The sequence below is a fragment of the Chiloscyllium plagiosum genome, chromosome 21 (assembly GCF_004010195.1).
Source record: "Chiloscyllium plagiosum isolate BGI_BamShark_2017 chromosome 21, ASM401019v2, whole genome shotgun sequence".
Lineage (NCBI taxonomy): Eukaryota > Metazoa > Chordata > Chondrichthyes > Orectolobiformes > Hemiscylliidae > Chiloscyllium > Chiloscyllium plagiosum.
The window spans coordinates 20,510,946-20,525,295 of NC_057730.1; the positions used below are offsets into that span (position 1 = coordinate 20,510,946).

Consider the following 14,350-nt stretch of genomic DNA (forward strand, 5'->3'; position numbering starts at 1 on the left):
TCCGACCTGCCTAGCTCCTTTTCCACCTATCCACTCCACCCTCTCCTCCCTGACCTATCAGCTTCGTCTCCTCCCCCACTCACCTATTGTACTCTATGCTACTTTCTCCCCACCCCCACCCTCCTCTAGCTTATCTCTCCACGCTTCAGGCTCTCTGCCTTTATTCCTGACGAAGGGCTTTTGTCCGAAACGTCGATTTTGCTGCTCGTCGGATGCTGCCTGAATTGCTGTGCTCTTCCAGCACCACTGATCCAGAGACTGCCTAGGATAAGCTGACCAAGGATACTTAAGGGGTTGGCGGTGGATAGGCAATGGCAGACATTTAAAGAACTTCAAAAATTGTACATCTCTAACTGGCATAAGAGTAAAACAGAGAAGGTAACTCAATCATGGTTAACAAGGGAAATCAGGGAGAGCATGAAAGCCAAAGAGGAGACATATAAATTGGCTAGAAAAATCAGCAAACCTGAGGACTGGGAGAAAGTTAAAATTCAGCAGACGAGGACAAAGGGTTTAATTCAGAAAGGGAAAATAGAATATGAAAGCAAGCTTATGGAAAACAAAAACGGACTACAAAAGCTTCTATAGATATATGAAGACAAAAAGACTGGTGAAGACTTGCATTTAGAATCAGGTGAATTCATAATGGACAAAGAGATAGCAGACCAGTTGAACAAAAACTTTGGATCTGACTTCACTAAGGAGGTCACAAATAACCTTCTGGAAATGCTAGGTAACAGAGGGTCAAGCATGAAGGAGGAACTGAAGGAAATCCTTATTAGTCAGGAACTGGCATTGAGGAAATTGATGGGATTAAAACCCGATAAGTCCCCAGGGCCTGATGTTCCGCATTCCAGAGTGCTTAAGTGGCCCCTGAAATAGCAGACGCATTGGCGATCATTTTCCAGCATTCTGTAGACTCTTGAAGAGTTCCAATGGACAGCAAGGTAGCTAATGTAACCCCATGCATTTTAAAAAATGAGGGAGAGTGAAAATGGGAAATTATAGACTGGTTAGCCTGACACCGGTGTTGAGTAAAATGCTGGAGTCAATTAAGAATGTAATAAGTGAGCATTTGGAAAGTGGTGACAGAATCAGTCCTAGGCAGCATGGATTCACTGAAGGCAAATCAGTTTGACAAATCTCCTAGAGTGTTTTGAGAATGTGACCAGTAGAGTGGACAAGGGTGAATCAATAGATATTGTATATCTGGACTGTCAGCAGGCTCTTGGCAAGGTTCCACACAAGAGATTAGTAAGGAAAATGAAAGCTCATGGTATCGGAGGTAATGTATTAACATGGATAGAGATCTGGTTAACAGATAGGAAGCAGAGAGTTAGATTAAACATTGGGGTGCAGGCAGTGACAAGTGGGTGCCTTAGGGTTCAGTGCTGTGATCCCAGCTGTTCACAATATACCTTAATGACTTGGAACGAAGGAATTGAAAGCAATATCTCCAAATTTGCAGATGACACTAAGCTGAGTAGCAGTGTGTGCTGTGAGGAGGATGCTAAGAAGCTACAGGGTGACTTGGACAGACTGGCTGAGTGGCCAAATACTTGGTAAATACAATATAATGTGGATAAATGTGAGGTTATCCACTTTGGTCGCCAAAACAGGAAGGCAGATTATTATCTGAATGGTGGCAGTTTGGGAAAAGGCAAGGTGCAACAAAATCTGGGTGTCATGTGGCACAGTTGCTGAAGGTTGGTGTGTAGCAGGCAGTGAGGAAAGCCAACGGCATACTGGTCTTCATAGCAAGAGGATTTCAGAGTACCAGAGTAAGGGTGTCTTGCTGCAGTTATACAGGGCTTTGGTGAGGCTACATCATGACACTGTGTGCAGTTTGATCTTCTAGTCTGAGGAATTTGATATTCTTGCTACTGAAGAAATCTAGCAAAAGTTCACCAGACTGATTCCCGGGATGGCAAGACTGAGATGAGGAAAAACTGACTCGGCTTGTATTCGCTGGAATTTAGAAAAATCATGGGGGGATTCTCAGACATAGGTAAAATCCTGATGGGCCTGGACAGGCTAGATGTGGGAAAAATGTTCCCAATGTTGGGAAAGTCCAGGACTAGAGGTCACAGTCTAAGAATAAGGGGTAAGCCTTTCAGGACTGAGAGGAGGAAGAATTGCTTCACTGCGAGTCATGAACCTGTGGAACTCTTTCCCACAGGAAGCTGTTGGGGCCAGTTCATTAGAAATATTCAAGAAGGAATTGAACATGTCCCTTGTGGCTAAAGGGATAAAGGGGTATGGAGAGAGGGTGGGAATGAGATACTGAGATTACCTGATCAGCCATGATCGTAATGAATGGTGGTGCAGGCTCAAAGCGCTGCACTCCTGTACCTATTTTCTATATTTCTCAAACCACAGCTAAGATTTAAATTTATATGTTTTTTTTTCATTGTTAAACAGACTTTGAAAGCAATATTGGTTTTACACTCTACCTTCTTGTTCCTTGTCTCAAAAAGCATCATAGAAGTTAATTTCTAATTTTGCTCTTTCTTACAGTAACCCTAAGTAGATGCAAGGCTTACCAGTCCACATTACTGGATAGCCTGCATCCTAAGGTGTACAAAAGGAAATTTACTACATTCTATAAGGGTGTCAGTGGTTTGAAGAATAACAAATGTAATACCTTTATACAAAAAAAAAGGAGGGGCGGTGGGGAATGCAGAAGACAGAAAGCTAAAGGCTCATTAGCCTAACATTCCCTGCCATAAGGAAGCTGCTAGAATCCTTTCTTGAGGGGGTTGTAGCAGGATGTTTAGAAAATCATGATTTGATCAGGCAGTGCCAATATAGCAGTGTGAACTGGAAATTCAGCTAATTTATTAAGTTTTTCAGAAAATAACATACACAGTAGCTAGGGGAGAACTAGTAGATATTTCCAAAAAATTTGTTAAATGTCATATTATAGGTTGCTGTACAAGATGAGGGGTGGGACTTTGACAGCATGTCAGAAAACTTAAACAATCTTTTTCAGATTGGCAAGTTTTCACTAGTGAAGTGCAGCAGGGTGTCTGCTGGGGCACAACTATTTACAATTTCTCTAGTGATAGGTTTTGTGATTACTTCCTCTCCACCTTTGGCCCCTTGATTTAGTATTTTTGAAATGTTATTAGAATCCTGTACCATCACAACTGATGCAAAATATACGTTCAATTCCTCACCAACTTCTTGGTTTTCCATTTTTCCCCAATTTCTAAGTGCCCTGTTTACTTTTGCCTTAAGTTTCTTGTTCAGGGATATATAGGTTAGGTGCATTAGTCAGGGGTAAATTTTTTTTTTTAGATTACTTACAGTGTGGAAACAGGCCCTTCGGCCCAACAAGTCCACACCGACCCGCCGAAGCGTAACCCACCCATTCCCGAACATTTACCCCTTTACCTAACACTACGGGCAATTTAGCATGGCCAATTCACCTAACCTGCACATCTTTGGACTGTGGGAGGAAACCGGAGCACCCGGAGGAAACCCACGCAGACACAGGGAGAACGTGCAAACTCCACACAGTCAGTCGCCTGAGTCGGGAATTGAACCCGGGTCTCTGGCGCTGTGAGGCAGCAGTGCTAACCACTGTGCCACCGTGCCGCCCACAAATGTAGAGCAATTGGGAAGGGGAATGGGTTTGAGTAGGATATTCTTCAGAAGGTCAGTGTGGATTTGTTGGGCTGAAGGCTTGTTTCTACACTGTAGGGATTCTACGATTCAAGCACTCTCTTACTGCCTGTTTTTACATTTCTTGCTAATCCACCTACTGCACATCCCTGGACACTACAGAACAATTTAGCATGGCGAATCCACCTAATCTGCACATCTTTGGACTGTGGGAGGAAACTGGAGAATCAGACGAAAACCCATGCAGACACAGAAAGAACATGCAAACTCTACCACACAGGGCTTATGCCCGAAACGTCGATTCTCCTGTTCCCTGGATGCTGCCTGACCTGCTGCGCTTTTCCAGCAACACATTTTCAGCTCCACACAGAAACACACAGGGCTGGAATCAAACCTGAGTCCCAGCATATGAGGCATCAGTGCTAAGCACACTGTCACTATGCCACACTGACTTGTGCCTTGTGGACATGCTGTGGGAGACACAAAGTGAATTACCTGCTGCAGACTTGACTCAGTAGCCAAGTATTTCCATAGCTCAGCCAGTTCAATTTCTGGTCAATAATAATGCCATTGAATCTCAGTGGGAGATGGTTACTGCCCAACACTTGCCACTTATGAGCCCAAACTTGAATGTTGTTCAGGTATCCACGTGCAGCAAGACAATGTGCTTCAGTATTTGCAAGTTGCAAACTGTACAATGTTCTGCACTATCATCAGCAAATATCCCCACTTCTGACTTTAATGATGGAGGGGAGCTCAGTGTTAAAGCAGCAGCAGATAGTCAGGCCTCAGATACTTGAGGTGTACCTATAGTGATAGGATAAAGATGGCAACCATGGCCACCTTTGTGTTAAGCATGACTCTAACCAGTGGAGAGATTCCACCACCCCTGCAATTGAATCCAGCTGTGTTAGTGCTTCCTAATACACAAATATTACCTTGATGTCAAGGGCAATTGCTCTCACCTCAACATAACTAAATCTATTAATGATAAACCACACTTTAACAAAAGACATATAAAGATGTTTGACAATTTTGCTACTCCAACACTATTATTACTGAAATAGAAATACAAAATTCGAGGTTCTGTCTCTCTCTCCTGCACTGTCCTCACCATGTGCTTCCTTTGTCTGTTCTTCTCCCTTTTAAAACTGCTGTTGTTTTGACTTTTTTTTCCAAAGTTCCAAAACAATGTGCGTGAGAAATCATGTCTCACAAGCTTGATTGAGTTTTTTGAAGAAGTAACAAAGAGACTTGACGAGGCAGAGCAGAAGATGTGATCTATATGGACTTCAGTAAGTCATTCCCCATGGGAGACTGATTAGCAAAGTTCGATCTCATAGAATACAGGGAGAACTAGTCATTTGGATACAGAACTGGCTCCAAGGTAGAAGACAGAGGGTGGGTGGTGGATGGGTTGTTTTTCAGATTGGAGGCCTGTGACCAGTGGAGTGCCACAAGGATCAGTGCTGGGTTCTCTACTTTTTGTCATTTACATAAATGATTTGGATGCAAGCATAAGAGGTACAGTTAGTAAGTTTGCAGATGACACCAAAATTGGAGGTGTAGTGGACAACGAAGAAGGCTACCTCAGATTATAACAGGATCTTGACCAGATGGGCCAATGGGCTGAGAAGTGGCAGATGGAGTTTAATTCAGATAAATGCAAGCAGCTGCACTTTGGAAAAGCAAATTTTAGCAGGACTTATACACTTAATGGTAAGGTCCTAGGGAGTGTTGCTGAACAAAGAGACCCTGGAGTGCAGGTTCAGAGCTCCTTGAAAGTGGATTCGCAGGTAGATAGGATAGTGAAGAAGGCATTTGATATACTTTCTTTTATTGGTCAGACTATTGAGTACAGGAGTTGGGAGGTCATGTTGCAGCTGTACAGGACATTGGTTAGGCAACTGGTGGAATATTGCATGCAATTCTGGTCTCTTTCCTATTGGAAAGATGTTGTGAAACTTGAAGGGTTCAGAAATGGTTTACAAAGATGTTGCCAGGGTTGGAGGATGAGAGCTACAGGGAGAGGCTGAACAGGCTGGGGCTGTTTTCCCTGGAGTGTCAGAGGCTGAGGGGTGACCTTATAGAGGTTTACAAAATTGAGGGGCATGGATAGGGTAAATAGGTAAAGTCTTTTCCCTGGGGTCAGGGAGTCCAGAACTAGAGGGCATAGGTTTAGCGTGAGAGGGGAAAGATATAAAAGAGACCTAAGGGACAACGTTTTCACACAGAGGGTGGTAAATGTATGGAATGAGCTGCCAGAGGAAGTGGTGGAGGCTGGTACAATTGCAACATTTAAGAGGCATTTGGATAGGTATATGAATAGGGAGGGATATGGGCTGGGTGCTAGCAGGTGGGACTAGATTGGGTTGGGATATCTGGTCAGCATGGACGGGTTGGACCGAAGGGTCTGTTTCCATGCTGTACATCTCTATGAGCTGGATCGTATATCGAAATAACCTTTACAATGTCAAATCCCTACGTAGGTAGTAGTGGCTGCATTTCGTGATTTTGAACATAAAACAAATGACTTTTTATGAAAACACAATTTACAAAACATATTATAGAATAGGAGGACAGTGTTTCTGACTGTTTCAACCAAACAGACAGGTGGAGTCTCAAGTCTAGCCAGTGGATGACCTTCAGCAACCTCCTAGCACCAACTTCACACAGCGGCTTCCCCAGTATTCGGATTCCAGTCCGACTGGACGCAGAGAGGGTCAGTATCGGTTTGGGACCGAGACCACACGCGAGTAGGCGCTGAAATACCGAGGCGCCGCTCCTACCCGAGCAGAGGCCTGTACCGTACCAGAATCACCGGTAACTTACGATCTGCAGGTCTAAAGACACGGGACCGAGCGCTTCTCGAGTAAGCGACGTGTTCCGTGAAGATCTAAACCGAGACACTTACAAGGTTTGCGAGTGTAGAATTCACCCTCCTCACCGACCTCATCGTCTCCGCCGGAGCTCTGACCCCCACAATATGGCGGCTCACCGGCTTCCAGACTTGTGACCTACACAATATGGCGGACCATCAGTGACCTGATGCGCCTATGGCTCCACCAATCATCATCAGGTTTGTGACCTACACAATGTGACAACAAACGTATGACTACTTTTAATAAAACGAGACAACATGAATACATTGAATTCATAGTTTGAGTCAATATAGCAATTTGACAAGTGTACAATAGATTACTAAAACTGCAAAGTTACCAAACCTAAAAACAAATACTTTAACCTTGTCTAAAAGTAAAATACTGCTGATGATGGAGATCTGAAATTAAAAACAGAAATTAAAAACAAAAACAGTGTGTTCAGCCAACAAATCTGCACCAATCCTTCAAAGAACATTTCATCCAGATCCGCCCCACTCTATCCCTGGAACCCTGCATTTCCCACAGCCGCTCTACCAATCTACACATTCCTGGAGAATATGGACAATTTAGCATGGCCAATCCACCTAGCCTTGGATTGTGTTGACTCCACATAGACGGTCACGTGGGTGGAATTGAACCCAGGCCTCCATGTCGCTCCGAGAGAAACTTAGCAACTCTGGTGGCATCTGTGGAGAGAAAGCAGATTTAACATTTCAAGTTCAATGACCATACAGAACCATGAAAATGCTACCGGTTATGTGCTGTGCAGTCCGGGTGGAAGCCCAGTCACAGAGACAGAGGTGGAATGTGGAGGGTGGGTACTAGTGCTATGAAGTTCCTGGAGGTCATGAGCTAGATGGATAAGAGACTTCATTCTCTAACAACAGCATAAATCCCAACACATTCCATCTCTCTTCAGTTCTTAAGACGATTCACATTGGATTCAAATTCAATCTGTTTCTCTCCACAGATGCTGCTAGACCTGCTGACATGTCAAAACTTCAACATGTTAATAACTGAATTGAACGAAGCAGCAATAACTGTTTCTGGAATAAATTGTTTCTTGAGCTGAAATGGATAAGGAGAAACTGTTATAAAGAAATTAAAAGCAATGTGCAATTAAGCATTTCTGGGAATAAACAACATAAACAGGCTGTTTCCTAGGAAAGAGGAGATAACACTGTTTTGTGACAAATGGGAAATTAACTCTGCCTGCAGAAGGAATGTTCTGAAGTAAAGGGGTTAATTGCAGGAAAAAGCTGAGTTAAACAGACAGCTAACTCAATTGTAACAAGGAAGTTAGATTAGATTACTTACAGTGCAGAAACAGGCCCTTTGGCCGAACAAGTCCACACCAACCCTCCAAAGAGCAACCCACCCAGACCCATTCCCCTAACACTAGGGCAATTTAGCATGGCCAATTCACCTAACCTGCACATTTTTGGACTGTGGGAGGAAACCCACACCAACACAGGGAGAATGTACAGCCTGAAGTGAGGATTGAACCCAGGTCTCTGGCGCTGTGAGGCAGCAATGCTAACCACTGTGCCACCATGCCACCCAGCTACTTCTGCTGAGAAGTCAAACTACAGACTCAAAGTCTTCAGAAGTGTAACCAATGTTAGAGATGAAAGAATATATTGAATCATCAATAATGTCAGACCACAGACTTGAATGAGAGAAAATCATACAAGAATCCAAATCCAGAACAACACAGTGGCAGAACTTCCAAGAACAACACTGCCCAAGGATTGATCCCTGTACTTCCAGAGACAGATACTGTTGGTTAGAATCCTGGCTAATTTTCTCCATTAATCGGTTCTTAATTCTTCTACCAATAAATTCCTTAAAGATAAATTAGATATTTTGTTGCTGATACTGTGTGTCCATTCTCAATTAAGTGAGCTCTCGATGGCTAAAGCTTTCATTTGTTCATCCGTAAACTTTTGCTAGAAATTCTGTGTCTTACAATTGTGTACTCCACAACCACCTGATGAAGGAGCAGCGCTCCGAAAGCTAGTGCTTTCAATTAAACCTGCTGGGCTATACCCTGGTGGTGGTGTGTGATTTTTAACTTTGTACACCCCAGTCCAACAACGGTATCTCTTAACCATGGCTTTCATTTGTAATTGATACATCCCAACGGAGGTGGCGCTGTGAGCCTCCAAAGCCAGTGATAACAGGGAGGTTTGCTCTTGCCACAGTTGTCCCGTTGGTGTTAGCGGTTATAGTGAGAGTCGTGAGTGCGGCGCTCGGTGTTCGGGTTTGTCCTCCGTGAAGCGACAGCTGAGGGGACAGCGAGAAGTCGTTTACGAACTCGGATCACCTGAAGAGGGAGATGGTAAGTGAATAATAGATTGAAGGAGGGAGGCCGGCAGCCAGCCAGCCAGTCCATCCGTCCCGCGTGTGGAAGCCGCAGGCCCCGGGTCACGTTTCCTCCGGAGCGGCCACAGGATGCAGAGCCTACCGCAGCCGGCTTATGCCCTGACCCCCGCGGAGCTCAGTGAGCCTGGATTAACGGTTTTGCAGCTTCTCTAGACCGAGTGACCTCCCCTCCTGCTCCTTATTTTCTTTAAACCTGGGGGTGGCTGTCATCTTCGGGCCCTGTTGACAACCTGGTGGGGAATTGCATGTGCGACACTCGTGGGGACCAACCCGCCCATCCTGTCGGTGCTGGCCAAGAGAGATCCAACCCAATCTCTCTTTCCAGCTTTTCGGCCAAGGCCGCTGGGATAACATTGTCTCCAGGGTTATCCCCAAATACGTTTTTAACATTTCTATCACAGGGCATTCTTTCGAAGTGCCAGTGTTGGACTGGCGTGGACAAAGTTAAAAATCTCTCAACCTGACCTGATGTGATTTTTTTTTTTGACATTTTGGTTTTAAAAAGTAGCGCGTGTTTAGCGGCGCACTGCCTGGAGGCAGACCCAGTCGTGCCTTTCAAAAGGGACCTGAATAATAACCCAAAGAAATAAGAGGATTTCGTGTGATCAAGAATCTATCGAACTCAGCCTTAAATATGCACAAGGACTCTGCTCCCACAGCTCTCTGTGGCAAGGAGTTCCGAAGAGAGAGAATTCTTACTGAAATTCCTCCTCATTTCAGTCTTAAATTGGTGCCCTTTAACTCTGAGGCTATGCCCTCTGGTCCCTGACACTCCCATGAGGGGAAACATCCTCTCAGCAGCTACCTTGTCAAGCCCTTAAAAATCCTATGTTTCACTGAAATCACTTCTCATTCTTTTAACTCCAGTGAATAGTGACCAACCTGTTCAACTTTTGCTGATAAGGCAATCTCTCCATACTGGGGATCACCCTAGTGAACCTTCTGTGAACTGCCTCCAATGGAGTAATATTTTCTCTTAAATCTTGCCAGAAGGTACAAAATGGTAGAGCTGTAGGTAAAGGCCAAGGAGTGGGACTGGCAAAGTTGCTCTTGTAGGGAACTGGTGTGAATATAGCAACCTGTGTAACATTCTTTTGATGCCTCCTTTCAAATAATTAATTACAGACCCTGCTACCCTCTGGATCGATTATTGTGGAGCAATACAATTCCATGTCCCTTTTATAATTTCTTAATATACTTTATCATAGAATCATACAGTACAAAAGAGGCCCTTAGAGACTGCACTAAGCTGCTTTAAATCTAACACACTCACTTCCAGCACTTGGCTGATGGCCTTGATGTTTTGACATTTCAAGTACTCATCCAAGTACTTTAGTGAAGGTTGAGATGTTTCCTGCTTCCACCCTCCCAAGTAGTGGATTTTTACCACCCTGTGGGTGAACGCTCCTTCCTAAAATCCCCTCTAAACCATCTGCTTTTCACCTTAAAATTATACTCCTCTTGATAGAAATTTTCCATTTCTGTTCACAGCTGTTATTACACACCTGAAGCAGGTTGAACTTGAATCTGAGCTTCCTAGCCCAGAGTTAGGCATGCCACCACTGCAATGGAATGGCCCAATGTCCCTTTGTTATTGACCGTTCAACTAATTGAAATGACTGCTTCTATCTTTGTGCATGCCCCTCAATCTTTTATGCACTTCAGTCAGGTCCCTCCCCAATCCTGTCTGCTCCCAAGAGAACAGCCCCAGCTCAGTGGTTAGCACTGCTGCCTGACTGCTCCAGGGTCCCAGGTTCGATTCCAGCCTTGGGCAGCTGTCTGTGTGGAGTTTGCACATTCTCCCAGTGTCTGCGTGGGTTTCCTCCAGGTGCTCCAGTTTCCTCCCACAGTCCAAAGATGTACAGGTCAGGTGAATTGGCCATGCTAAATTGCCCGTAGTGTTAGATTCATTAGTCAGAGGGAAATGGGCCTGGGTAGGTTACTCTTCAGAGGGTCGGTGTGGACTGGTTGGGCTGAAGGGCCTGTTTCCACACTGTAGGGAATCTAATCTAATCTATCCTGCCTCTTAGTTGAAATGTTCCTTCCCAGGTAACATCCTGGCGAATCTCCTTTGCACTACTTCCAATGCAGTCATATCCTTCCTATAATGTGGTGGCCAGAACTACACACAGTCCTCCAACTGTGGCCTAATTAAAAGTTTTGTACAGCTCCATGACTGAAAGGCAAGTGTCCTGAATGCCTCCTTAACTGTCCCCATCAGGGATCTGTTCCTGTCAGCTTCCTGCCATTCAGTGAGTGCTACTACTTCCAAAGTGCATCACCTCTCTTTTTTTTCATAATTAAGTTCCATCAGTCCATCTGAACAATCTATATCCTCCCGTAACCCAAGACCACCCTCCTCAGTCAATTTTTGTCAGTTATACAATATGGAAACAGACCCTTCAGTCCAACATGTCCATGCCAATGAGATATCCTAAATTAGTCTGGTTGTATTTGGCCCATGTGTCTCTCAGCCTTTCCTATTCACATCCAAATGTCTCTTAAATATTAACTGTACCTTCATCTACCACTTCATCTGGCAGTTAATTTTACACAAGAACCACCCTATGGGGGCACATATTGCCCCTTGGGTCCTTTCTAAATCTTTCCCTTCTCACCTAAAAAAAACAATGCCTTCTAATTTCAAACCCCCCTACCCTAGGGAAAAGTCTTTTTTGCTATTTACCTTTATCTATAGGGTCATAGAGATGTACAGCATGGAAAGAGACCCTTTGGTCTAACTTCTCTTTAAGGTCATCCAGCCTCTTCTTATAATTGACTCTTCTCTTGTCCTTCCCCTTCTCTCCTCTCTCCCCCCAAAAGTCCTGGTAACATCCTTTTAAATCTTTTCTGCACCCTCTATGATTTAATATCTTTAGCATTTTGTCATCCACAAATGGAGGGATAATAAATACATTTCCATTTAATCTTTTGTATATATCATGAACAATACGGTCTGGGTATAGTATATATTTAGCTCTAACAAATGCAACTTTTTTTCAATGTAGACGGAGCAAGACGTTAACCCTAAAGCATATCCTCTTGCGGATGCCCAGCTAACAAAGACAATTCTAGATCTTGTGCAGCAAGCTGGGAACTATAAACAGCTTCGAAAAGGAGCTAATGAAGGTACTTTAAAGTTCCTAAGTACAGTGTGCACATTAAAGCATGATTCGGAGATGCCGGTGTTGGACTGGGGTGTACAAAGTTAAAAATCACACAACACCAAGTTATAGTCCAACCGGTTTAATTGGAAGCACACTAGCTTTCGGAGCGACGCTCCTTCATCAGGTGATAGTGGAGGGCTCGATCGTAACACAGAATTTATAGCAAAAATTTGCAGTGTGATGTAACTGAAATTATACATTGAAAAATTGATTGTCTGTTAAGCCTTTCATCTGTTAGAATACAGTGATAGTTTCACTTCTTTACATCACACTGCAAATTTTTGCTATAAATTCTGTGTGTAGGATTGAGCCCTCCACTACCACCTGATGAAGGAGCGTCGCTCCGAAAGCTAGTGTGCTTCCAATTAAACCTGTTTGGACTATAACCTGGTGTTGTGATTTTTAACTTTGTACACGTTAAAGCAGTTTACTTATAATTGATATTCCATCAGCTCTTTATGTAGAGGTTCACAAGGGAATCAAAAGTACTGGCTGTGGGTCTATCATTAGGTTTAATGGGGTGTAGGTCTGCTCGCTGAGCTGTAGGTTTGATATCCAGATGTTTCATTACCTGGCTAGGTAACATCATCAGTGGTGACCTCCAAGTGACGCGAAGCTGTTGTCTCCTGTTTTCTATTTATATCTTTCTCCTGGATGGGGTTCCTGGGATTTGTGGTGATGTCATTTCCTGTTCATTTTCTGAGGGGTTGATAGATGGCATCTAGATTTAGTGTTTGTTTATGGTGTTGTTTGGAGTGCCAGGCCTCTAGGAATTATTTATTTGGTAGGTTTAATTTGGAGGAGGTGGAATCAGTTTCTTTACTCAACTGTTCTGTGCAGAGGGGGGGGAATGCTTCCTTTGCCTTTCTCCTCACCTCACTAAGCTAGAGAGAATTAATAGAAATATGTCTTTGCAGCCACCAAGACCTTGAACAGAGGAATTGCTGAATTCATAGTGATGGCTGCTGATGCTGAACCGTTGGAGATTATCCTTCACTTACCTCTTCTCTGCGAAGATAAAAATGTGCCTTACGTTTTTGTAAGATCTAAACAGGCTCTGGGCCGTGCATGTGGTGTGTGTCGGCCTGTCATTGCATCCTCTGTCACCATAAAGGAAGGCTCTCAGCTGAAACCACAGATTCAGTCTGTTCAACAGGCAGTTGAACGTTTACTGGTTTGAATTGATGTGACAGTCAGTGGAATATTAAATGGCTGAACAGGAATGGCTTCAAACCATCAGTCATGTACATTCCACTTTTTTTCTAAGATGCTTTTGAACATTGTGGCAGGATTGTTCAAAGGGTGCATTTATAATCTACTTTAATTTCTTAAATAAAAGTGCTTTGTCTGAACACTGTCTAATGTGTATACCTCTGAAAATTCTTTCAAATGCTGGACTGGCATTGTATAACAGAACTCTCTAACTTTAGATGGTAGCAAAGGTCAGTAGTCCCTAATCCAAAAGGTAAATTTTGTCTTTCCATCAGTGTAAGCTTTTCTTATCCTGCCTTTCACCTAATACCAGTTTTTGATAGAGATGTAATGAGTTGGATTTCTTCCAGTATTCATTCAGGGATGTGGATGTTAATGGCATGGTCAATTATTTGTCTATCCCTAAATTAGTCAGATGTACAGCATAAAAGACTGATCTAAATTATCCATACCAACTGGATATTCTAAATTAATCTAGTCCTGTTTGCTAGCATTTGGCCCATATCCCTTTTAAACCCTTGCTGTTCAAGTACCCATCCAGCTAATAGTCAAAATTGGCCTTCCTCCACTTTATAACTTAGTTTTTAATAGTTATGGAAAAGAATAAACCTGATCTAAGTTATAATCACTAGTCCAAGGTACTCATCCACTACCACCTCAGTCACTTGCCCTGCCTTCTTTGCAAAGAGTAGATCAAGTTTTTCCCCTCCTGAGTCACCCTCCAGTCACTTGCCATGTGTGACACAAGTGTAGGTAGACTACGTGTATGTACTCACCTTGATAGTCAAAGCCAAATAGCTCACATTGATAGTTAAAGCCAGGTAGAAGTGAAGATTACAGAAGAGATAGATGTAGATAATAGAAACTTGTACTCTACTGGAGGTGTAAGAAATTCCTACACCTGTGGGGATAGCAGTAGCACCAACAAAGCCACTTTGTACATATATACTCCATCATTCCAGATTACCTGGATGTAGGGTTGCTCAGAGCTTGAAGGTTTGTTTTCAGACATATCACCATACTAGGTAACATTAGTGAGCCTCCAGTGTGTGGCCCACTGTTTGTTTAGGTTTCCTT

At 43.5% G+C, this 14,350-nt stretch overlaps 2 protein-coding genes across 2 annotated transcripts in view; one reads left to right on the top strand and one right to left on the bottom strand.

Moving 5' to 3' along the window:
• Positions 1–6,679, bottom strand: part of LOC122560609 (cytochrome b-c1 complex subunit 2, mitochondrial) — a 24,843-nt gene extending 18,164 nt beyond the window's left edge. Inside the window, exon 1 of the mRNA XM_043711414.1 lies at positions 6,542–6,679. Coding sequence (XP_043567349.1) covers positions 6,542–6,583 — 42 coding nt within the window. The 5' untranslated portion in view covers positions 6,584–6,679. The remainder of the gene's footprint in view (positions 1–6,541) is intronic.
• Positions 6,680–8,700: 2,021 nt separating this feature from the next.
• On the top strand, positions 8,701–13,413 carry snu13b (SNU13 homolog, small nuclear ribonucleoprotein b (U4/U6.U5)). Its single transcript, XM_043711418.1, has 3 exons — positions 8,701–8,850; positions 11,903–12,023; positions 12,979–13,413. The coding sequence occupies exons 1-3, from the start codon at positions 8,848–8,850 to the stop codon at positions 13,239–13,241; spliced, it is 387 nt and encodes a 128-aa protein (XP_043567353.1). The 5' UTR covers positions 8,701–8,847; the 3' UTR covers positions 13,242–13,413.
• Positions 13,414–14,350: the final 937 nt, after the last annotated feature.